The 25306-nt window shown below is 40.3% G+C and overlaps 1 protein-coding gene across 6 annotated transcripts in view; it reads right to left on the bottom strand.

Annotated features, from left to right (window-relative positions):
• Nucleotides 1-764, bottom strand: part of PCDH11X (protocadherin 11 X-linked) — a 1077187-nt gene extending 1076423 nt beyond the window's left edge. For all 6 annotated transcript variants that reach the window (XM_054719537.1, XM_054719583.1, XM_054719637.1 and 3 more), the window contains exon 1: nucleotides 225-764. In XM_054719537.1, the coding sequence (XP_054575512.1) occupies nucleotides 225-764 (540 nt within the window). The remainder of the gene's footprint in view (nucleotides 1-224) is intronic.
• Between the last annotated feature and the right edge of the window lie 24542 nt (nucleotides 765-25306).

The following is a 25306-nucleotide window of genomic DNA, read 5'->3' as shown; positions in this document are numbered from 1 at the left end:
GAAAACTAACAATTGGTGAAAATTAAAACACATAAAATGAAGATTCAGATTTATATACCCTATGCAATTTCAAAAATTGCATTGATGAATTTCCTCTACAATAGTTTGCTTAAACTTTGAAAAATTAATGTGATGACTTACTCAAAATTTGAAGTACACTAAGACCATTCTTTTTGTCTTTAAAAAAATGAGTTATCTCTAGCAAAAATGTTTTTAAAACGCACCTTAATGAGTTGGTAGTTTTGAACTCCGTTTATTCCTATGTCAGGATCAATGGCCGCTGGGAGAGCAAATCGAGAGTTTATAGCTGAGTTCTCTGGAATTGATATGTTCATAACAGTTGCTGGGAATAATGGTGCATTATCATTTATATCTTCTATCAGAAAACGTATCTTAACCAGCCTAAATATTTCATCTGGCAAAACGGCAACTTCCACTTCATAAAAGCAACGGCCATCCAGTAAGATACCAGTACATAATTTCTCACGATCAATGCGGGCTCCAGTAGTGAATATCTCACCAGTACTTTCTTCGATTCGGATCAGTGGCACTTCCCCAGTCTTGTACACTAGCTTGAACTTCATGGGAATTTTTAAGGACTTGTGTTGAATTAGGGACAGGTTGAGGTCTTTCAACAAGTCGCCTATCAGGACGTTCTCTGGCATTTCTTCTCGAATGGAATAGTTTTTCTCCTGGGCGCCAGACTGAAACACGACACATGCTAACAGGACCGCAAATATATACGTCCCGGACAACAAGTCCATACCAGGTACAAGGCTCAAAGTTCGTTGTACCCCCCGCCCCGCAGAGTACTGTCAAAAAGAAAAGAGAAAGAGAGAAAGAGAAGAGATAGAGAAAGAGGAAGAGGAAGAATAAATTAGTAAAGCTGACAATTAAATGTATGTTAAATAATTACTCAGTTTTAAATTAAAATCATTAAACAAAATACAATCAACACTTTTAAATAAACTGTTAGATTTTTAAGTAAAATATTATACATTTTTACATTAAAATGTACAATGAAACAAGATATCTACAGTTATCTACAGTAATTAAAAAGCCTGAGAAGTTATATAAGTGTCCACCATTGATAAAATATGTAAAACATAATATAATATACCAAGCTAGTTAAAGGTAATAAAATAATTAAAATATTTAATTAAATAGAAAAGTAAAGGAATATTTTACCAATCAGAAAAACATAATCATTATTCTTTGTTATAACATGGATTTCAAATGCAATTCTTCTATCGGTAATGAAGGTATTATACAATATTTTGAGTGTTTTGTTCTGGGCATCAAAATGTAAAATCGATATAAATAACAGGCAATAAAGAATCATAATATATGAGGGACTTGGGAAGTTTTGATTTAAAAAAAAGTCCTTTCAGAGAGGAGAGTAGTTTATATGACAAATACCTAAACATGGGAAGAAATATGCATAAAACATATTAAGTTTTCTTTCTTTGAATGAGAAGAATAAGGATAAATTACAGGGAGGAAACTAAAATTTTGTTAGTTCAACACAAACAGCTGCCTATTAATACATTTTGGAAAAAATAGTTTTCAGGAGAGAATTAACTCCATATCTTTGGAGGTAGTGACAGAGAAAATGCATCACCAGGTTAGCTCTACATAATTATGATTTGGCAGACAATATCCAAACATTCAGTGGGAGAACTGGACTAGAAGACATCTCAACTCTGAGAATGTGTGTTTATACATGGTTGAAAGTAGTCCATATGAAATGGGTTTTCACATCTACACACTGAAATAAAAATTACCCAACAACAAGGAACAACTTGACTAGGGTTTAAAAATAAGAAAGTCATTTGAAATCACTTTCCTGAGTTAAACCACTAAAATCTGCCAAATAATTTCAGTTCTCTGGTTCTTCTGATAAATTCAATAAGGAATTTTTATTATTTAAAATTTGTAACTTTATACATTTTCCTTTATTAATTCTCAATTTTTATTCTCAACTAGATTAGTTTGATATAGCATTAATTTTAGTATATTAAATACATTTTAATATATAGTAGCATGGAACATTTCATGTGCTTCTAGATGTTATTTGTAGTTAATATACAAACACAATAAAATTTGTATCATACTGCACTAAACCCTACTAGATGTTATATTTTTTTATAATTAAAGAGTATTAATGCAGCTATCAAAGTTTTAAAAGATTAGCTGACAAATAGTGATTTAAAAATCCATTAGGGAAAACTATTAATGCAGATAGGTATGTAATTAAGGAAGTTCTCAATATTTATTGGTAATCAATAACATATAAAAATTTTAGTAAAAACAGAAGGACTCTTGAAATGATATATCTTGTTATAAGCATAATGGTTTGATTATGCCAGACAATGTATTATGTTAAGTAACTTCCCCACTGTATAGCTGGGCATCTGCATTAAAAAAATATTCACATGGACAGGTCAGAAAACACAAAAGTGAAGAAAAGGACACTTTCCTACTTGCAATCAGTAATAAAATAAATCCATTTGTTAGAACAATTGAGATGGTTTAGGTCATGAGGAAAACCAAGAAATAAACTAGATAAACCTGAAACATATCACTTTATATTTCTTTTCACTGAATTTTAAAAGTATATATTTTGGGCTCAACCACTTTCCTGTGTTGAGGTGCCATTTACAAAACATTTTAAGTATAATATTAAGCAATGCTAATGCTAAAGAAATTATCTATCTCAGTAAACAGCACAAAATACTATTGCCTGTGGTATTTTCAGCATCATTTGCTCAATGATGAGCATAGGGATTACATAATATAGAAACCTCAAGATTCATTCTCTTGTGAATTATTGGCCTTATACTCCTTTATGAATCTGAGAATAATTTATCTCATTTATACTTACCATGAGTTAATATGCATACATATACATATGTATTATACATTGTGAATCTAGGACATCTAAAAAAATGAGTGTCTATGTGTGTGAATTTATAAATGCCATGCAAACATAAGCAAAAATAAAAATGGGACACTGACTACTGGAATTAAAACTACCACTCTATTCTTGTCTTACCCTTAGGTATTACACATTATTACAACTGGCAGAAGAATACTACAGACCATTTTTAGAAACAACAAATGCATGTTACAATATCTCTACACAAGAGGAGGAATTAAGAAAATGACCCAATTCCGATGACATGGACTGACTCCATAAAAGAAGCTACAGAATGAGTCTACAGGTGCTCAACAGAGCTGTTGAGGTCAAGACAGTGTGGGGCAAGCCAAGGGACAGCTAAACTCCAGGAGAAGGCGGGGGAGCCCTGGCCAGGGTTCCCCTGACCTTGCAGCACCCACAGGGGCTGGGTCTCCTCCCGGAGCTGCAGGCTCACCGGGCACCTCGCCATCTTGCAAGGAAAGGAGGATTTTATTGGAAACCTGACTTTCCGCGACAACTGCAAACACTGAACATCTGCGAGCACCAGAACACCGGTCCCCTATTGGCGCAAACATTCAGATTCAAAGGAACTCTTCACTGCACCATGGAAAGGTCAGATTTCACCTGAAATAAGGTGTGGTTTCTAATCCCCATGGTGGGAGGGAAGCCATAGGACCTGCAGGAATCAGGAGGTCTGTGCTTAGAAAAATCGGCGGCAGTTGGAGCTGCCGTGAACCGTGAATGTGGAAGGGGGTCCTCTGAGCTGCTAACAGAAGTGACCTCTTAAAAGCAACTCATTTTAATCTGATGAGGAGGGTCAGACTAAGAATTTTCAAAGGAGTGCAGTATCCTTAGTCTGGCGCACAGACCCACTGTCCGCACACTTGGGCTCTTTCCGACTCTGATTACTAAGCCCAATACATAGGTAAACCCAGTTGCGGAATACCCTGAAAGACTGCAGGGGGAAGTTGTTTTTCCGGAACCTGAGGAGCAGAGCTCGGTGTGACCATTGGAGAGGCAGCTCTGAGGCACACACCTCCACAAGCTCTGAGGTGCACACCTCCACAAACTGGTAGTGAGTGCCATAGAGGAAAAAAAAAAAAAAGGTAGAGAGGCCCGGAAGTCAATTCAGAAACCCTGCCACCCAGGGGCTGAAACGCTAATTGCCTCTGGTGTAATCAAAAATAAATACGAGAAATTAAGACACGGCTGGCTTAAAAAGCAGGACTGGCTTACAACACTGAGAAGCAGTGGAACGAAGCTGAACTGAAATACCGCCCAGACTGGGAAACAGGCACACCAAACAGAATAATAGAGGAAGTGAATGACAGCCGCTACTGCACATTTTAGTCTTCCTATTTTTTAATTTTTAATTATTTTTGAAAATTTTTTTAAATTTTTTTATTCTAATTTTTTTATTTTCAGTTTTTGCATCTTTTACTTAAGAAACTACTTTTTTTCTTTTTCCTCACTCGATTTTCATCTTTTTAATTATTACATTTTATTTTCAATCAGCATTATTATTACTATTATTTTACTTTTTTTTTTTAATGTCATTTGATTTTCCCTTTCTTGTATTTTGGGATTAGTGTCCTACATTCTATTTGCATCTTTCCCTTACCCTATCTCAACGCTAACATTTTGCCACCACTCTCCCCCTAACCTTTCCCCTTTTGGTCTCCTGTTTATCTTAACCCTTTCTGGCTATAGATTTTCCCTACTTTTTCAGTTTACCCTCTGCTAAAATTTCACCCTACTTATATATCTAATTCCCAATCCCCTGCTCCAAATCCATACATACCTCTCTCTACGCTACCTTAAAAAAATATTTTTCTCGCTGGCCTTTTGTTGTTGTTTGCTTGAATGTTGATTAGATTGAATTTTTATGTTTTTTTTATGAGAGTGTTTTGATTATTCTTTTTGTTTGGTTGGTTGGTTCTTTTGTTTGCTTTGTTTTTGTTTGTTTTCTACTTTTGTTTTCCCTTGCCTCACTTGATATTAGTTGGCGTTGCAGTTTGTATTAATCTCCAGGCTCGTGTTGCTGGAATTTGCTGGGATTAGTGGTTGTTCTATTGGAGTTTACTCCCCATATATATAGTTTGTTCCCCTTTTCTCTTAGTATCATTCTTGTCTCTCTTACTTTTTTTTTCTTTCTGCTCTTTTCCCAAGTTCAGATTCACACTCTTTTTTTTGTTGTTGTTCTTTCTTTTTACTCTCCCTCTTCCACTCCTATTCCCTAATTTGTCTTTCTCTGGTGGTTACCTTTATGGGAGGTTATTAATATCGTGAATACAATTCTGTTCAGTGCCTTGTATGTTGTGCCTGGTTGTGTTGTATTTTGTACCTTTAAATCAACGCCAGAGAGAGAGAACTATATAACCAGACTTCTGGAGAAGAGAGACCATGGGGAGACAAAGAAATAGCCCCCATAGGAAAGAGAAGCAGGCATCACCAGAAAAGGAAGTAAACGAATTAGAGGCAAACAACCTATCAGAGAAAGAATTCAGAGAAATGGTCATAGGGTGGCTGAAAAGGATGGAAGACAAATTCGAAAATATGAGAAAGAACCAAGAGGAAATGAAGAAGAACCAAGAAGAAATGAAAAATGACATCGCTGCTGTAAAGAACTCAATAGAAAGCATCAAGAGTAGACTAGAAGAAGCAGAGGACCGCATAAGTGAGCTAGAAGTCAAGATGGAAAAAAATACCCAGTTACAACTGCTTCTAGAAACAAAAATTAAGAAGCATGAGGAGAGCCTAAGGGAACTTCAGGACAACACAAAACAAAACAACATCAGGATAATAGGGGTACCAGAAGGAATGGAAACGGAGCAAGGAATAGAAAACCTGTTTGAAGAAATAATAACAGAAAACTTCCCTGATATAGGGAAGAAAAAACCCACACAAATCCAAGAAGCTCACAGAGTTCCAAGCAAAATGAACCCCAAAAGACCAATGCCAAGGCACATTATAATTAAGTTGGCAAACACCAACGACAAAGTAAGAATCTTAAAAGCGGCCAGAGAGAGACAGACAGTTACATACAAAGGAACCCCCATCAGACTAGCAACTGATTTCTCAACAGAAACTCATCAGGCCAGAAGGGAATGGAATGAAATATACAAAGTCATGCAAAGGAAGGGTCTCAATCCAAGAATACTGTATCCAGCAAGGCTATCAATCAAAATCGAAGGTGAAATCAGGAGTTTCACATACAAAAAAGGGCTAAGGGAGTTTATCACCACCAAACCAGCAATAAAAGAAATGCTAAAGGGTCTGCTGTAAAAAAAAAAAAAAAGAAAGAAAGAAAAAGAAAGAAAGAAAAAAATAGGAAGCAAAGAAGAAACACAGGGGTACAGAATAAAAATGGCGACAAATAAGTGCCTATCAATAATAACTTTAAATGTAAATGGATTGAATGCCCCAATCAAAAGACACAGGGTAACATATTGGATAAGAAAACAAAACCCATATATCTGCTGTCTACAGGAAACCCACCTCAAAAAAAAGGATGCATACAGACTAAGAGTAAAGGGATGGAAAAAAGTTTTCCAGGCGAATGGAAATGAAAAAAAAAAGCTGGGGTAGCAATACTTATATCTGACAAATTAGATCTCAAAGTGAAGGACATAACAAGAAATAATGAAGGCCACTTCATAATACTAAAGGGAGAAATCCAACAAGAAGAAATAACTCTGGTAAACATATATGCACCCAATACAGGAGCACCAAGATACATTAAAAAACTCCTGGAAGATATCAAAGGAGAGATTGATAGCAATACAATCATAGTAGGAGACTTCAATACCCCACTATCACCATTGGACAAATCCTCTAAACAAAAAATCAGCAAAGAAACATCAATCCTAAATGACTCACTAGACCAGATGGAATTAATCGACATCTTCAGAACATTTCACCCCAAAGCCACAGAATATACATTCTTCTCAAGTGCACATGGGTCATTTGCAAAGATAGACCATATGTTAGGACATAGGCAAAGTCTCTGCAAATTCAAGAAGATAGAAATCATATCAAGTATCTTCTCAGATCACAGTGGCATAAAACTGAAAATCAACTACAATAAAAACAACCCAAAGAAATCAAACACATGGAGACTAAACAGCATGCTATTAAACCATAACTGGGTTACCAAAGACATCAAGGAAGAAATAAAAACACATCATGGCAACAAATGACAATGAAAACACAATAATCCAAAATTTATGCGACACAGCGAAAGCAGTCCTGAGAGGGAAGTTCATAGCTCTACAAGCCTACTGCAAAAAAACAAGAAACAATGGTAATAAATTACCTAACCAAACAACTCAAAGAGTTAGAGAGAAAGCAACAAGAAAAGCCCAGTGTAAGCAGAAGGAAAGAAATAATAAAGATCAGAGCAGAGATAAACGACATAGAGACCAAAGAAACAATACAAAAGATCAACAAAACCAATAGCTGGTACTTTGAAAGGATAAACAAGATTGATGAACCTCTAGCCAGGCTCACCAAGAAGCAAACAGAGAGGACCCAAATAAACAAAATCAGAAATGAAAGGGGTGAAATAACAACAGACCCCGCTGAGATACAAAGGATTGTTACAAAATACTACAAACAACTCTCTTCCAACAAACTGGACAACCTGGAGGAAATCGACATATTCCTAGACAAATACAACCTTCCAAAACTCAATCAGGAAGAATCTAAAAAGCTCAACAGGCCAGTAACTATGGAAGAAATTGAAGCAGTCATCAAAAAGCTTCCGGTAAACAAAAGCCCGGGGCCAGATGGCTTCACAGGAGAGTTTTAACAAACTTTCAAGGAAGAACTAAAACCTATCCTCCGCAGACTATTCCAAAAAATTCAAGAGGAAGGAACACTTCCAGGCTCCTTCTATGAAGCCAGCATCACCCTAATACCAAAACCAGATAAAGACAACACAATGAAAGAGAATTACAGACCAATATCCCTCATGAACATAGATGCCAAAATCCTCAACAAAATCCTATCGAATCGGCTCCAGCAATACATCAGAAAGATCATACATCATGACCAAGTAGGATTTATCCCAGGAATGCAAGGATGGTACAATATCCGCCAATCAATAAACGTGATACATCACATAAACAAATGAGAGATAAAAATCACATAGTCATATCAATTGATGCAGAAAAAGCATTTGACAAAATCCAACACCCTTTCTTGATATAAACTCTCAACAAGGGAATAGAAGGATCATACCTCAAAATAATAAAAGCCGTATATGATAAACCCACAACAAACATCATACTCAATGGGCAAAAGCTAAAACCATTTCTCCTAAGAACAGGAACAAGACAGGGATGCCCACTCTCACCACTCCTGTTTGACATAGTACTGGAAGTATTAGCTATCGCAATTAGGTAAGAATAAGAAATAAGAGGCATCTAAATTGGAAAAGAAGAAGTGAAGCTGTCCTTATTTGCAGATGACATGATATTGTACATAAAAAACCCAAAAGATTCCATCAAAAAACTAGTAGACTTAATAAATGAATTCGGCAATGTAGCGGGATACAAAAGTCACGCCAAGAAATCTATGGCCTTTCTATACACCAATAGTGAACTTACAGAAAGAGAGACTAAAAAAGCAATCCCATTTACCATCGCACCAAAAAAATTAAGATACCTAGGAATAAACTTAACTAAGGAGGTAAAAGACCTATACACGGAAAACTACAGGACACTGAAAAAAGAGATAGAGGAAGACGTAAACAGATGGAATAACATACCATGTTCCTGGATTGGTAGAATCAACATCATTAAAATGTCCATACTAAACAAAGCAATCTATAGATTCAATGCACTCCCCATCAAAATACCAACAGCATATTTCACAGACCTAGAAAGAACTCTCCAAAAATTCATATGGAATAAAAAAAGATCCCAAATAGCTGCAGCAATCCTGAGAAAGAAGAATAAAGTAGGAGGAATCTCAATACCAGATTTCAAGCTGTATTACAAAGCCACTGTTCTCAAAACAGCCTCGTACTGGCACAAGAACAGACATATAGATCAATGGAACAGAATAGAGAACCCAGATATCGACCCAAACCACTATGCTCAGTTAATATTTGACAAAGGAGGCATGAACATACAATGGAGTCAAGACAGTCTCTTCAATAAATGGTGTTGGGAAAATTGGACACACACATACAAAAAAATGAAACTAGATCACCATCTTACACCATACACAAAAATAAACTCAAAATGGATACAGGACTTAAACATAAGATGGGAAACAATAAAAATACTAGAGTAATCCACAGGCAACAAAATCTCAGACATTTGCCAAAAGAACTTCTTCACTGACACTGCCCCTAGGGCAATGGAAGCTAAAGAGAAAATTAACAAATGGGACTACATCAAAATAAAAAGCTTTTTTACAGCAAAAGAAACCATCAACAAAACAACAAGAAAGCCCACTGCATGGGAGAACATATTTGCAAATGCTATCACTGATAAAGGTTTAATCTCCAACATCTACAGGCAGCTTATGCAACTTAATAAAAGGAAGATAAATGATCCAATAAAAAAATGGGCAACAGACCTAAACAGAATATTTTCAAAAGAAGACAGAAGGAAGGCCAAGAGACACATGAAAACATGCTCAAAGTCACTTATTATCCGAGAGATGCAAATCAAAACAACAATGAGGTACCATCTCACACCTGTCAGAATGGCTACCATCAACAAATCAACAAACAACAAGTGTTGGCGAGGATGCAGAGAAAAAGGAACCCTCGTGCACTGCTGGTGGGAATGCAGACTGGTGAAGCCACTGTGAAGAACAGTATGGAGTTTCCTCAAAAAACTGAAAATGGAACTCCCATTTGACCCAGTAATCCCACTCCTTTGAATATATCCGAAGAAACTAGAAACACCAATCAGAAAGGGTATATGCACCCCTATGTTCATAGCAGCACAATTTACAATAGCTAAGATTTGGAAACAGCCTAGGTGCCCGTCAGCAGATGACTGGATCAGAAAAATGTGGTACATCTACACAATGGAACACTATGCTGCCATAAAAAAGAAGGAATTCTCATCATTTGCAGCAACCTGGATGGAATTGGAGAATATTATACTAAGTGAAATAAGCCAGTCAATGAAAGAAAAATACCACATGATCTCACTCATTTATGGATAATAAAGAACATTATAAACTGATGAACAAAAAGATAGATACAGAGACAGTAAAGCAACAAACAGACTTTCAAATTACAGGGGGAAGTTAGGGAGAGGTGGGGGAGACAAGAAATCAAACGAAGGACTTATATGCATGCATATAAGCATAAACAATGGACGCAAAACTCTGGGGGGTGAGGGCATGTATGGGTGTGGGGTGGGGGGTGTAATGGTAAGATATGTACACATATAATACCTCAATAAAAAAAAAAGAAAAGAAAATTACCCAATTCCAAACAGTCCCCCTCTCCCAATCCATTATAATCTGTCCTACTCTATCATTTAATAACATCATCAAAGAAAAAAATTTAAACTGTGCTTTATCATTAAAAATTCATTTGGAGGTTTTAAAAACCAGGGGAAAATGAAAAAAATAAGACAATGTCATTTCTAAAACTGAAATGAAAATACATATTGTAAACATGAAATGAAAATTTACCCTCTGGTTAGTAATTACTATCACGACGATTTAGTCACTTATCAAAAAAAAATTATTAATCAATTTTCATATTCCATGCACTGTTATAGGCACTGAGAATATATCAGTGAAAAAAAAAAACACACAGATAAACATACCTGCCCTCACAGAGGTTATATATGATAATATAAATATTACAAAAATCTTTAATTCAGTGTTAAACCAATATATAACAAAGTCAACTCTGCTACTAGGATGTAAACATACATGATTAAATAACCTCATTCTCCATTGTTTTATTCCAACCCTTGCATTTTCTAGTTGAATATGTTTTGTTTTATATACTAAACTAGAGGCCCGGTGCACGAAATTCGTGCACTGGTGGGTGGGGGGGCAGGGGGGTGTGCCCCTCAGCCCAATCTGCACCCTCTTCAATCTGGGACCCCTCAGGGGATGTCCAACTTCCAGCAGTTGGACATCCCTCTCACAATCCGGAACTGCTGGCTCCTAACCACTCACCTGCCTGCCTGCCTGATTGTCCCTAACCCCACTGCCTGCCTGCCTGCTCGCCCCTACCTTGATCTCCTGCCAGCCTGATTGCCCCTACCTTGCCCTCCCCTATCAGCCTGATCACCCCAAACTGCCTGTGCCTTGGCCCCCCCATCTGGCCTCCCTCTGGAGGCACCACCCCCATAACCCCAATGCTGCTGCCACTGCAGCTGGTTATGGCTGCCTGAGCCTTGGCCTTTGTAGCCACTGCGGCTCTGTCTGGAAAGATGTCTGGAAGACAACCACTCTAATTAGCATATTACCCTTTTATTAGTATAGATTTGAGGACCATTACAACCACGCAGAACTTGAAGAAAACACATGGCCCTGGTAAGTTTGGCTTAATGGAGAGAGCATCGGCGAGTCCAGGTTTGATTCTGATCAGAGGCACACATGCCTGGGTTTCGGGCTCAATCCCCAGTAGGGGGCCTGTGGGCGGCAGCTGATCAGTGATTCTTTTTTTTTTTAATATATTTTATTGATTTTTCACAGAGAGGAAGGGAGAGGGATAGAGAGCTAGAAACATCGATGAGAGAGAATCATCGACCAGCTGCTTCCTGCATACCCCCCACCGGGGTATGTGCCAGCAACCAATGTACATGCCCTTAACCGGAATCGAACCTGGGACCTTCCAGTCCGCAGACCGACGCTTTATCCACTGAGCCAAACCGGTTTCGGCTGATCAGTGATTCTTATCATTGATGTTTCTATCTCTCTCTCCCTCTCCCTTTCTGAAATTTTAAAAATATATATATATTTTAAAGAAAACACATGATCTTCACTTTGGGCTTTGTCATCTTACAATATCCTTTGTGCAGTGTTTTAACTTCCCTCAACTTTCCTTTACCCACCTTTAAAGTGCAATCTATTTTGGGGAAGATGATCAGGAAAGTGATTCCAGTGGGTAGAAGTTTTTTTTTGGAGGGGATGGGTCATGAAGATATTTAAAAATTGAGCATGGTGATGGTTGTACCACTCTGAATTTACTTTAAAAAACCAGTTCATTGTACACTTTAAGTGACATGTACAGTATATGGGTTATATCTCAACAAAGCTGTTCTTTTATTTCTTTTTAAATAAAGACCAGTCTTATAATCAGTTGCAGATGTTTTCAGAGACCCCTCAAGATTTGCTTACCATGTCCCAAATCACGGCTGTGATTCCCAGTTGCCTCCAGTCCTGGTGGATCTGGATGGTGTGGTTTGCAAAGGAGAAGGTGGCAAGAGGCTTATGGAATTTCGGCAACCCCATTCCCCCGGTCTCCTCATAGGGCACCAGGGCCATTCCCACTGTGCCAGCTCTGCTCCCTTTAACCTGTTGGGCAAAAGAATCCTGCGTGCTCTGGCCAGAAAGTGCATTCTTTCTTAGGTGGCCCGGATGCTTTTTTTAAGGTCGTTTTATTGATTCAAAAGAATAAACAGAGATGTGGAAAGCTTTTGTCAAAATCCTTTTACATGGTTCTTCCAGTCTCATGGGAAATGAGATGTGGCTCTGAATTCATCCCAAAGTGTGTCTTTGGGCAAAAGCACCCAGAACGGCACAACTCCTGCAGAATGCCCCACACACTTTGCTGTCCGGACTCAGCGGGGCTTGAGGGTGAGCGAGGCGGCAGTGCCAGCACAGGACCTGGGAGAAGGTAGCGCTTTCTACACTGCCCAGGCCACGTGGACTACAGCAGTACCTGCCCAGGTGGGCAGGGTGTTTCTGCTGTTTTGTTTTGGTCTGGCCTCCACCCCGTCAGCCACAGACCTGTGCCTGCACTGAGACTGAATGGTTTGATGGCCCTACTTTTTGGTGGACAGTGGATGCACTCCCAGAGACTGGCAGTTAGACTCTGGCGGCTTCTGAGTCCCTTGCGGGGAGAGCCCGGCCCTAGGTCAAGAACAGACTCAGGCGTCCTCGGCCAGGAGGCCTCCTTGGGCTAGGGGCCGCCACAGTTTGAAGGCTGGCCATGACCCCAATCCTGGCAGGGGTCTCCTCTGGGGCGCTGGCAGGCCTGGGCTAGGGCTGCGGGCGGTTTGGAGGCCGGTCACGCCCCCGACCCTGGTGGGGGTCTCCTCTGGGGTGCTGGTAGGCCTGGGCTAATGGCCGCCCTGGTTTAGAGACTGGTCAAGCCCCCGATCCTGGCGGGGGTCTCCTCTGGGGCTCTGGCAGGCCTGGGCTCTGGCGCCGCAAAGGGAAAGGTTCCTGAACCTGCTTCCCACACACCTAGGCTAGGATACATCTTGTAGGAGGCGGCTTCAATGCCGGGGGTCGGTGACCAGATCCTCCGGAGCCTCGCTTTCTGGACTGCAGTCCCACGTCTCCCAGTGCCCCAGCCTCGGATGCGCCCCCGCAGTTGCCCCCACCACCAGCCACCTCAGCGCAGGCCACAGCAGCTGAAGCTAGCCTCTTGGAAGCCAGGCCACCACACCCACCACCCCTAGAAGCTCTCTGCTGCTCACTCTCTGTGTCCTGTCCACTGGGGTGGGGGAGTGCTCCCAGCCCAGAGGCCCTCCCTCCCTCAGCAGCCTGGCTTGGGAAGCTGGCCTCATGCAGCATCCCCACTCAGCAACTATGGGTGCAACGCGGACCTCACGGAGGCCAACCTGGAGAACGCGGACCGGAGCTCTGCATCCAGCTGCTGCAGATGCCCTCATTGGTCAACTACCTCCCGATCCTTCCACGGGCCCCATTGATCCCTCTCAGCACCAGCCATTTAGGTCAGGGTGGCGATCGCCCAGGGACCCCCGCCACGGGAGCGGCTGGCTCGGCCCGGACACGTCCCCCCCGGGTGGTGATCGCCCCCGGGACCCCCGCGGAGAGCCGGGCTCGGCCCGGACACGCTCCCCCCGGGTGGCGATTGCCCTGCGGACCCCCGGAACTAACAGGATTGTGCGCAGCCATCTTGGTCTTCCCAATGGCCAGATAGGCCACCCGGAGTCCCACCCCCAGCCTCTGGCAGGCCCAATCATGGGCATAGCGGAGGTACGGTCAATTTGCATGTTTCTCTATTATAAGGTAGAATTATTTACAAAACAAAAATTAAAATGGATTTTCTTTAAAATTTTGAGTTTAATTCTTTGAATGACCAATATAGAAATTTAGCCACTAAATATGACTATAAATATTCACTGCTTGGTTTTATAGAAGCAGGATACATTTACATCAGATATTCAGGAAAAAATATTCCTACACACGAACCTTTGCTTGGCTCAAATTTCTTTCTTTCATGAACAAATGATAACCTTAAATTTTATTTCACCATTCTTCCATACCCACTCCTACTATAATGTAAGGTTAGTTTGTAAATTGCTAGGACAAACACAATGAAATCAGATACAGAGAATTAAATTTTTCTACAGGTTTCAGTAGTGCTGTTTAAGTGATGTTTTCATAGACTATACATAGCAGTTGGGTAGGCAACAATCATAGAGGGACAGAATCATGACAATTAGAGAAAGCAAAAATTGAATCAAAAGAAGCAACTCTGAAATTTTAAGATACGAAAAGCAAAAGTTCAAGTTTATTTTATAGTCTCTGAACAATCTAGTTCTAAAAAAGGTAAGTAGGTAAGGAAACTAAGTCTCTACTATGCAATTCTAGAGAGTTTAAACCATAAAAATGATGTTGAAATAGTTGGTCAGAAGAATCCCAAGGCATAATTTCCTTTGCATACTTGCTACATTTTCCTTCATTAAAGAGCTGTGTTTAATTTATTTTACACTTAATTCTATAGGAGTGAATGACTTACATATGACTTACTATATATATATATATATATATATATATATATGTTGGCCATAATCCTAACTCCACTTTGCTCCAATCATTCTAACTACTTTAATGTCTCTTTAAGTAAAAAAAAAAAAAAAAAAAAGCAAAAACCCATTAAACAACCTCAATATAATCACTTCTATGTTATTGTTCTCATGCACTGCCAAAACTTCTTTCACAAGCAGGGGAAATGTTAAGGTGGTTCTTAAGGTTGACAGGAAAAAAATCTTAGGACTTTGCAAGAAAAGAAACCATATCTGGAGAAATACATACTGGAGAAACTGCTACGCTCCATATTTTCAAAGGGACTGACCATAGTGAAAGTGGGGGAGGTGCATCGGTGTCCTATTTGACTTAACTATTTGCTATGTTTTCTTAAACTTGAATTTTCAAAATTAAATATTTAATAAGGTACTTTAATTCCATAAAACTTTTATTTTTAAGAATTTTATTTCACAATGGACTCATTGATCCCATTTTATTTTTTATGGATCTAATTTTAACATTTGTGTCTAATCTTCTCTAAGTAGTGGATTCAATCAGTGTTGCTTCCTTCTCTAAATGTTTATATTTTGTTGATGTTTTCAAACCTGCAACCTTTTTGGGTACAGGACGATGGTCTAACCGACTGAACCCCTTGCCAGGGATATATTCTATTGATTCATTCTAACACTCCACAACAGTTAGTGCAGAATTATCTAACAGGGTTTCAAATAAGTTAATAATCAAGGTTTAAACAGCACTTAAAAGATACTTTATGGAGGTTGCTCTTTTATACTAATTATTCTGGATTTTTATGTATGATTTAGGAATAATTTGTAATAGGGGATTAAAGATTACTAAAGAAATAATTATATCGCATATAGCAAAATGCGCATCCATCATCATATATTTTTATCAAGGAGGGGTGAATTTAATAATGAATATGTCAGTATATATGAATTATTTTAATACTAGTGACCCAGTGCACCACTGGAGACCCGGGACCCCAAGCCACACCATGCTGCGGGACTCCCCCGATTTGTGCTGCTCTGCGAGACCCAGAGTCAAGTCCCCGCCCACCTGCACACACCTCGTCACACACGCAGCCTCCTAGTGACCAATCTTTGGTTGTTACAGTGTTAGGGCCACTGGGTTTTTATAATATAGATATCTGGTCATGAAGTATCGTATCTAATAAAGAGGGAATATGCTAATTGACCATCACACCCTCACAAAGATGGTGGCGCCCACAGCCAATAAGGAGGGAATGTGCTAATTGACTGCCATGCCCTCAAAGATGGCGATGCCCACAGGCACAAGATGGTGGCGCTCAGTCCCCACAGCCCTGCCAGGGTGGCAGGTGCGCAGCATGGCTGGACCTGACAGGTCCAGCCACGCCGCACACCTGCCTCCAGAGTCCCCCAGGCCCCTCAGCCTCCCAGCTGCCCAGGACCAGTCCAAGGTGCAGGCAAGCCTCAGATAGTGGATGCCCAGCCACCAATGGCCGGCCTTAGGTGCAGGAAAGCCTCGGATGGTGGCTGCCCAGCCACCCAGGGATGCCCAAAGCTCAGGTAACCAGGGCCGGCTGAGGCTTGAGCTGCTGGCAGTGGCAGCAGCAGAGGTGTGATGGGGGCGTCACATTCCCCTGATTGCTGGGTTGCCTCCCATCCCTGAGGGCTCCCAGACTGTGAGAGGGGGCAGGCCTGGCTGAGGGACCCCCCTGCTCCAGTGCATGAATTTTCATGCGCCGGGCCTCTAGTCATACCATAATAAATAAATCTTACATTCACCAAAGGTAAAGGGATAATTTCTATTCTGTGTAGCATTTTAATTGCTCTAAGTGATTTCAAATCACTTATTTCATTTAATCTTTATACCAACTATATGCTACATATGAATATCTATGGGCAATTATTTATATATTAAATTTTTATATCAAAAGACATTAATTTCACATGCTATAAATCTTCTAGATTATCATGTTTTCAGAAAGTAAATAAATGTTATACATTGTGAATTTTCTGTGAATTTGTTAAATAACTTATTTTGGTTTTTAGGTACGTAAGGCTATGTGATTACTTTTATTCCTGTTCTCAACGTACTCAAAGAGTATAAGCTTAATGAGAAAAAAATTGGTAATGACTTAGTATAATTTTCATTTGTGTCAACTGCTAATTAATCAAAATCATGATGTAATAAAAATGACAGTTAAAAACAAACAAAATATACCACCGTAATCTTGGAAATGGTGGTTGGAAACTAGATCCCAGTTGATAGTCTGAAAAATGAATCAAGGTAAGATATTAGTAATCAGAAAATGGTGTCTATCAACTTATGTCTCAAAGATTAGGGAGATTACTTTCATATTTTTTAAATTTCTTTATTGATTAAGGTATAACATATGTGTCCTTATCCCCCCATTACCCGCCATTCCCCTGACTCATGCCCTCACCCCCCTGTTGTCTGTTTCCATTGGTTAGGCTTATATGCATGCATACAATTACTTTGGTTGATCTCTCCCCCTTACTCCCACCCTCCCCTACCTTCCCTCTGAGGTTTGACGGTCTGATCGATGTTTCTCTGTGGTACATCTATACAATGGAATAGTACACCGCAGTAGAGAAGAAGGAGTTCTTACCATTTGCAACAGCATGGATGGAACTGAAGAACATTATACTAAGTGAAATAAGCCAGTCAGAGAAAGATAAATACCACATGATCTCACTCATTTATGGAATATAATGAACAACATAAACTGATGAACAAAAACTTTCATCTTTATTAGCTGCATTCATTCACCCAAGAAGAAAAGAAGTTATTCCTGGTAACATGAGTTTGGGGTGACATAATCCATAACCATCAGGAGCTACATATCATAGGACACTAAGCAATAATGATGTAGCAACATTTTAAATTCCAATCTTGCTACTTGGTGTATTAACTGCTTAATAACAGGCTCTTCAGACTAAAGGTTTAGCAAAAAGAAAATCCCTTATTTTTAAAATTCTTATTATTTTATACATATTTCAGTATTATTTCTGTGATTTTCATTTTGTGTCACTTCAAAACCAAAACAAACTGTATGGCACAAATTGCACCAATGAATAAATGGATAGAAAAACATTTGAACTATAAATAAGACTGATCAATCTCAGAGGGAAGGCAGGAGTGGGTGGGTGGGAAGAAATTAACCAAAGAACTTATATGCACTTGTGCATAACCCATGGACACAGACAATAGTGTGGTGAAGGCCTGGGGTGGTGGTTGAGGACAGGCTGAAAGATGTCAATGGGGGAAAAGGGTACATCTGTATTACCATTTCAACAATAAAGATAAATTTTAAAAATTACACCAATGAGTAAATGGATAGAAAAATATCTGAACCATAAATGGGTCATATACAGGCCACATATTGATAAAATTAATTTAGGATTGAAAAATAATTATGCAGAATTCTGGTTTTAAAAACTGAATTAGCATTTATAGTTAAATTAAACACCACTTCTTGGGTGTTCTTAATTTGTACAAGGAATTCATGTTATGAGTTCAGCTCGGCTTTCAAGAAAGAATCATGTCTATAACTGATACAACTAAAATGCATTTACAAATAACTCATACAAAGACAAATTATACATGTTCGTATTTCTATTTTTACTTTCTATATTTTCTAATTTAATACACAAAATGTTTTGTTGATTTGGCAATATCCTTCAAAGGGATATTTCAACTTTGTCTTAATCCATTTTAATAAATGTAATACTAATCATTCAAATTCCAAGTTAGGCATTCAAAAACACCTTGCTATATTGGAAAAATCCTAATTTTAGAGTAGATCTGTTGGGTCCTGTTTCAATATATTAGTATCTTTCAAAGTGTACAGAATGAGTAATAAAATGTGAGATTTTTATGTGTAAAAGCCTACCTCATACCTGATTATTTACCTCTTTAAAATAAAAACTTAGGTATAAAATTCATCTCCCATAAAATATGCTTAAAATGGAAATAATAGAACAGATACATAATGTTTTATAGTGCAGTTCTCTACTCTGATGCAAATGAATTATTTCAGATATTTACAAAAATTTATTAGTAGGCCTTTTATTTAGTTTAGCAGTGGATGGACATTATGCCAAATATATAACAAGTATTTAAGGAAAGTTTATTTGATATTTGGGTTTGTGATTCTTTTGTTTTGAACTCCTTTTTTCAAAATCACATCACTACAAAGACTAGCAAAGACTCCAAGAAGAAAGAGATGTGTTATAAAAAAATCTTGGGGTGTTCTTTATTTCATGCATTCTGTTTTATTAAAAGGCCTATATTTTTCTGATGAATGTATCTTAAGCACAACCTTGTCCTGGAGGTATTTTCATTACAAATTACACTAAATTGTTCTTAGACAATCAGTTTTTCCCATTAAAAGTAAGTGATATTTAAGTTAATTCTAATCATGTGTTTTTTTTAAATACTTATAGATTATTCTTATTTAAATTTTCCCTTTTTTATCTTGTTTCTGACTTTGGATTACCACAGATCTCACTCAGATTTATAAAATCATTAAAAGTGATTATTTTCCTCATTAGCCTTTATTCACCATATTATACACTTTCTCACAATAAGTAAAGAGTCTTCCCTCTATATAGTAGTAAGCTAGCATATTATAAGAAGAATTTGTTACTTTTAAAATAAATCAAGCAGTGCATTAACCTCACAATTACTTTAAGTAACTGTCAAAGGGTAAATTAAGAATATAAAAGTTTCATTTTCAGAGTTGGATACAGTTTTGTTCTTGGAACCAACAAGCAATTGCTAAATCCTAACTGTGGAATATTCATGATACATTTCATTTGTATGATTAAAATAATAATGCTCATGTTTCAGAGTGTACATTCTTGTGTGTGTGTGTGTGTGTGTGTGTGTGTGTGTGTGTGTGTGTGTGTGTTCACATGCACAGCATTTCAAGGAAAAAGTGTCAGTTGATATACACACAGAAGTGGAATCATTAGGTCATAAGGCAGTTTTCATTTTACATTTTTTGAGGAAACGCCATACTGTTTTCCATAGTTTTCAGATTAGAAGTTACAAAATAGTCATAGGGATGTAAAGTACAGTATAAGGAATATCATCAATAATATTGTAATAACTATGTATGGTACCAATTGGGTACTGAAAATCTCAGGGGGGAACAATTTGTAAAATGTATCTTTACCTAACATCTATGCTGTACAACTTAAACTAATCCTATATAATAAAAGGCTAATATGCAAATCGACCGAACAGTGGAAAGACAGGTCACTATGACATGCACTGACCACCAGGCAGCAGATGCTCAATGCTGAAGCTGCCCCCTGGTGGTCAGTGTGCTCCCACAGCAGGAGTGCCACTCAGCCAGAAGCCCGACCTCTCCTGCCTCCGTGGCAGTGCTAAGGATGTCCAACTGACTGGGAGCGGGGCCTAAGCCGTCAGGGTGACATCTCCTGAGGGCTCCAGGACTGTGAGAGGGCACAGGCCGGGCTGAGGGACCCCCCCCCCACCCAAGTGCACACATTTCATGCACCAGGCCTCTAATACAAAATAATATTGAATAAAAAGTAACTTAAAATTAAAAATAGTAAAAAAATCAAAATGCCAGTCCATTAAACAATATTTGAAATGGAAGTGGTGTGGTCAAAGTTACTCTCATATTAAGGCAGTCCTAAAATAAAATACTTTTGTTAGAGTGGGAAAATAGAAATATATGAGCTGGGAGAGGCAGCTGGGGCTTGGAGAAAGCATGTTTGAGATATGACAACCTGAAAATAGACAATGGAGGTGGCAGGGCCTTATGTGAAAAGGAAAGATTAAGAGCCCCTCTGGTGGCATAGCACCTAGATGAAGGAGTCTTATAGCTTAAATATACATTTTTTGAGACATGAAGGAGGGGATGATGTGCTCCTTGCCTAGAGCCATTCCAGCCTAGGGGTATCAAATCCTCAAACTCCCAAATGTCAGGGCACTCAGTTCTGTCTCAGCTGACTGAGTTGCCTGCTCAGGTCCTATCTGAGTGTATTTATTTCCTACAAATAAATCCTCATCTGCTTTTGCTGTTATTTCTTGCCTCTTGTTTGAATTCATTCCTACAAGCAAAGTAAGAACTGGGAGTGCAGAGTACTATCTCTGGCCAGAGCTTATCTTCAGCTAGAGAACCCCTTGACCACCGCTGACACTTTTACAAAGTCCCAAAACTAATGCATATGGAGACAAAAAGATATTTAGGCATTTATTTTTCTTAATTTATCTATTGTACTGCTTATGAAAAATATAATTTTAACTTTGCTTATTTATGAAAGTTTGCAAAAAAAACCCAAATATATCTTCTGAAAACTACATTTCAATTTAGTTTTTTAAAAAAGTTTGCCAAGGAAGGAAAATAAAGACATCATTCATCTTATTAGGAACTGGAGGCTCAAATGATTGTTACTTTTCCTCCAAAAATAATGTTTGGATTTTTAGAATTACAACTTACTGTGATGATTTCAACTTGAAATCCTTTGTGAAACAGGTGAAAATTGCCTTTCTCTCATTGATTCTTCCTATAAAATGACACCCCTGGAAAATAAAGGCCAGTGCTATTCATGATAAAATTACTTCATGTCAGGACTTGATATTATAGATGGCACAGGAACAAAATTTTAAAAGCAAATATTAGGCTCTGATAAAAGAAGTCTCATTTTGCAAAGTACAGTCATATTTAGACTACAAATAAGCATCTGGATCTAACAGTTCAATATAGTAGCCCTTGCATAGCTAGCTATAAAAACTAAAATTAAATTGAAAATCCCAGTGATCAGTTGCACTAGGCACACTTCAAGTGTTCAACAGGCAGAAGTGGTTAAGGACTACAATATTGGACAGTGCAGCTTATTGAGCTATTATCAATAAATCAACAAACAAATGTTGGTGAAGATTAGAGAAAAGTGAACCCTCATAAACTGTTAGTGGAAATGTAGACTGGTGCAGCACTGTGGAAATCAATATGGACTTTCCTCAAAAAATTAAAAATGGAACTGCTTTATGATCCAGCAAGTCCACATCTGGCTATAGTATATCCAAATGAACCCAAAACACTAATTAGAAAGAATATATGCACTTCTATGTTCACTGAAGCATCCTATCTAATAAAGGAGAAACATGCAAATTGACCATACCTCTGCTATGCCCACAAGCCACACCCACCAGACAATCAGGAGTGTGTATGCAAATTAACCGAACCAAGATGGCAGCAGCCATGGAGCTGGAGCAGGAGGCCTGGGTTGCTGCTGGCGATGGAAGAAGCCAAGCTTCCCGCCCGCCCTGGCTGGCCCTGGCCTCTGCTCAAGGCTACAAAGTTTCAATTATAGCAGATAAATAAATCCCAGGTACCTGCTTCCAGCTGGACCTGGCCTCCACGCAAGGAGGCACTGAAAAAAAAAGAAAAAAAGCCCCTTACCCAGGCTGGCCACACCCCCATGGGGTGAGGGTCCCCACTGGGGGGCTTGGCCAGCCTGCAAACAGCCATCAGACCCTCACCCAGGCTGGTCAGGAACTCCAGTGGGGACCCCCACCCTGAAGGGGATGTGGCCAGCTTGAAAACAGCCCTTCATTAAGGCTGGCCACACCCCCATGGAGTAAGAGTCCCCACTAGGGGGTGTGGCCAGCCTGCAAACAGCCATCAGCCCCTCACCCAGGCTGGCCAGGCACCCCAGCAGGGACCCCCACCCTGAAGGGGCTGTGGCCAGCTTGAAAACAGCCCTCAGCCTCTCACCCTGGCTGGTGAGGCCCCCCAGTGGGGACCCTCACCCCATGGGGGCATAGCCAGCCTACAAACCACCACAGGCCCCTCTCCCAGGCCGCCCCATGCCCCAAGGGAATCCCCACCCTGATCCGGGACACCCTTCAGGGCAAACCAGCCGGCCCCCACCCATGCACCAGGCCTCTATCTATACTAATAAAAGCATAATATGCTAATTAGACTAGAAGACCTTCCAGGAGACCTTCCAGACGTTCTTCGGGACAAAGCCATGGTGGCAAGGCTGAGGTGGTTAGAGGCCAAGAGGGGAGGGCAGTTGTGGGTGATCAGACTGGTGGGGGAGGCATTGGGGGTGATCAGGCCATCAGTGGGGGTCAGTTGGAGGTGATCAGGACAGCGGGGGGTAGGGGCAGTTTGGAGTGAGCAGTCCAGCAGGGGGGCAGTTGGGCATGAGCAGGCCAGTGGGGAGGGAGGGTGGGGACAAGCAGGCCAGCAGGAGGGGGCAGTTGGGGGTGAGCAGGCTGGCAGGGGAGGCAGTTGGGGGTGATCAGTCTGGCAGGGGGGCAGTTGGGGGTGAGCAGGCCAGTGGCGGGGGTCAGTTGGGGGCGATCAGGCTGGCAGGTAGAGTGGTTAGGGGCAATCAGGCAGGCAGGCAGGCAGGTGAGCAGTTAGGAGCCAGCAGTCCCAGATTGCAAGAGGGATGTCCGACTGTATAAGCCCAATCCCTGTAAACTGGATGTAGGATATCCTTTGAGGGGTCCCAGATTGGAGAGGGTGCAGGCCGGGCTGAGGGACAATCCACCTCCCCTGTGCATGAATTTCATGCACTGGGCCTCTAGTTAATTATAAAAGCCTATATATGGAGGCAGCCCAAATACTCATCAATACATGGGTAGTTATAAAAGTGGTGGTACATATATACCATGGATATTACTTGGCCATAAAAAGAATGAACTTTTACCATTTGCAATAGCATAGATGGGTCAAGAAAGTATTATGCTATGTGAAATAAATCAGTCAGAGAATGACAAATACTGTAGGATTTAACTCAGATGCAGAATCTAAAAAACAAAATAGACCAGGATGGCATGGCTCAGTGGTTGAGTCTACCTATGAACCAGGAGGTCACAGATTCAATTCCTGGTCAGGGCACATGCCCAGGTTGCAGGCTTGATCTCCAGTGTGGGGTGTGCAGGAGGCAGCCAATCAATGATTCTCTCTCATCAGTGATGTATCTATATTTCTCTCCCTCTCCCTTCCTCTCTGAAATCAATATTAAACAAAACAAAAACAAAAAATAAAGAACAAAATAAACTAACAAACAAAATAGAAACAGACTCACTGATACAGAGAACAGACTGATGGTTGCCAGAGTGGAGAGAGGTAGGGGAGGGGTGAAAAAATGAAAAAGTAGAAATTGTTAGTTACAAAATAGTTATGGGGATGTAAAATATAGCATAGTGAAGACAGTCAATAATCCTATATAATAAAGAGGTGATATGCAAATTAACTGTCACACCCTCACAAGATGGCTGCCTATGACCAGACCTGCAGGGGAGTTAGTGAGGGACGACCAAACAACTAAATAAGCAGGCTGTGTGGGGCAACCAGACTGGCATGGGGGGCCATAAGGAGCGACCAGGCTGGCAGGGGGGACAGTTGGGGGTGACCAGGCCAGTAGGGAGGCAGTTGGGGGCAACCAGGCTGGTGGGGGGGAATTAGCGGTGACCAGGCCAGCAAAGGGGGGCATTTGGAGATGACCAGGCCCGCAGGAGGGCAGTAAGAGGCGACCAGGCCGGTGGGGGGAAGTTAGGGGCGACCAGGCTGGTTGGGGGTGACCAGGCCAGCAGGGGGGCAGTTGAGGCAATTAGGCTGGCAGGGGGGCAGTGAGGGGCAACTAGGCTGGTGGGAGGCAGTTGGGGGCAACCAGGCCAGCAGGGGGGGGCAGTAAGGGGTGATCAGGCTGGCACACAGAGGCAGTAAGTGGCAATCAGGCTGGCAATGGGGGCAGTTAGGGGCAAACAGGCAGGCAGGCATGTGAGCAATTAGGAGCCAGTGGTCCAGGATTGTGAGAGGGATGTCTGATTGCCAGTTTAGGCCCAATCCTCGGGATCGGGCCTAAACCTGCAGTCAGACATCCCCCGAGGGGTCCCGGATTGGAGAGGGTGAGGGGATTCCCCCCATTCACGAATTTCATTCACCGGGCCTCTAGTATTGTAATAACTATGAAAGGTGTCAGATGGTTACTCGAAATATTGGGGGAACACTTTTTAAAGTACATGATTTTCTAACCACTATGCTATACAAATTATATAGAATGTAAGCTGTAATTGAAATATAAAAATTACATTTAAAATGAATGACAAGGAATGATTTTTAGGATAGGTGTGGACTAGGAGAATAAGAAGTATTCATAGAGTCTAGGCCAGACAAGAATGGATGAAAACTAATTAGCAGAAATTGGAGTGAAGGAGATATGGAACCTAAGGAGTTGGTAAAGACTTGGAAAAATTATAGAAGCTCAAAAGTATGGTGAGGAATTTGGCAAAACAGTAGTAGAATTGGGAATGACTTCAATGAATGGGAAACATGAAAGACAGAAGTACAAGGAAGGTGTGGGGATATTTGATGGATGTGGTGGTCCTGAATACTACTGAGAGTGGATTTGAGTACCTGAAGTAAATCAT

The sequence above is a fragment of the Eptesicus fuscus genome, chromosome 1 (assembly GCF_027574615.1).
Source record: "Eptesicus fuscus isolate TK198812 chromosome 1, DD_ASM_mEF_20220401, whole genome shotgun sequence".
Lineage (NCBI taxonomy): Eukaryota > Metazoa > Chordata > Mammalia > Chiroptera > Vespertilionidae > Eptesicus > Eptesicus fuscus.
This window is presented reverse-complemented; position numbering and strand designations above follow the sequence as displayed.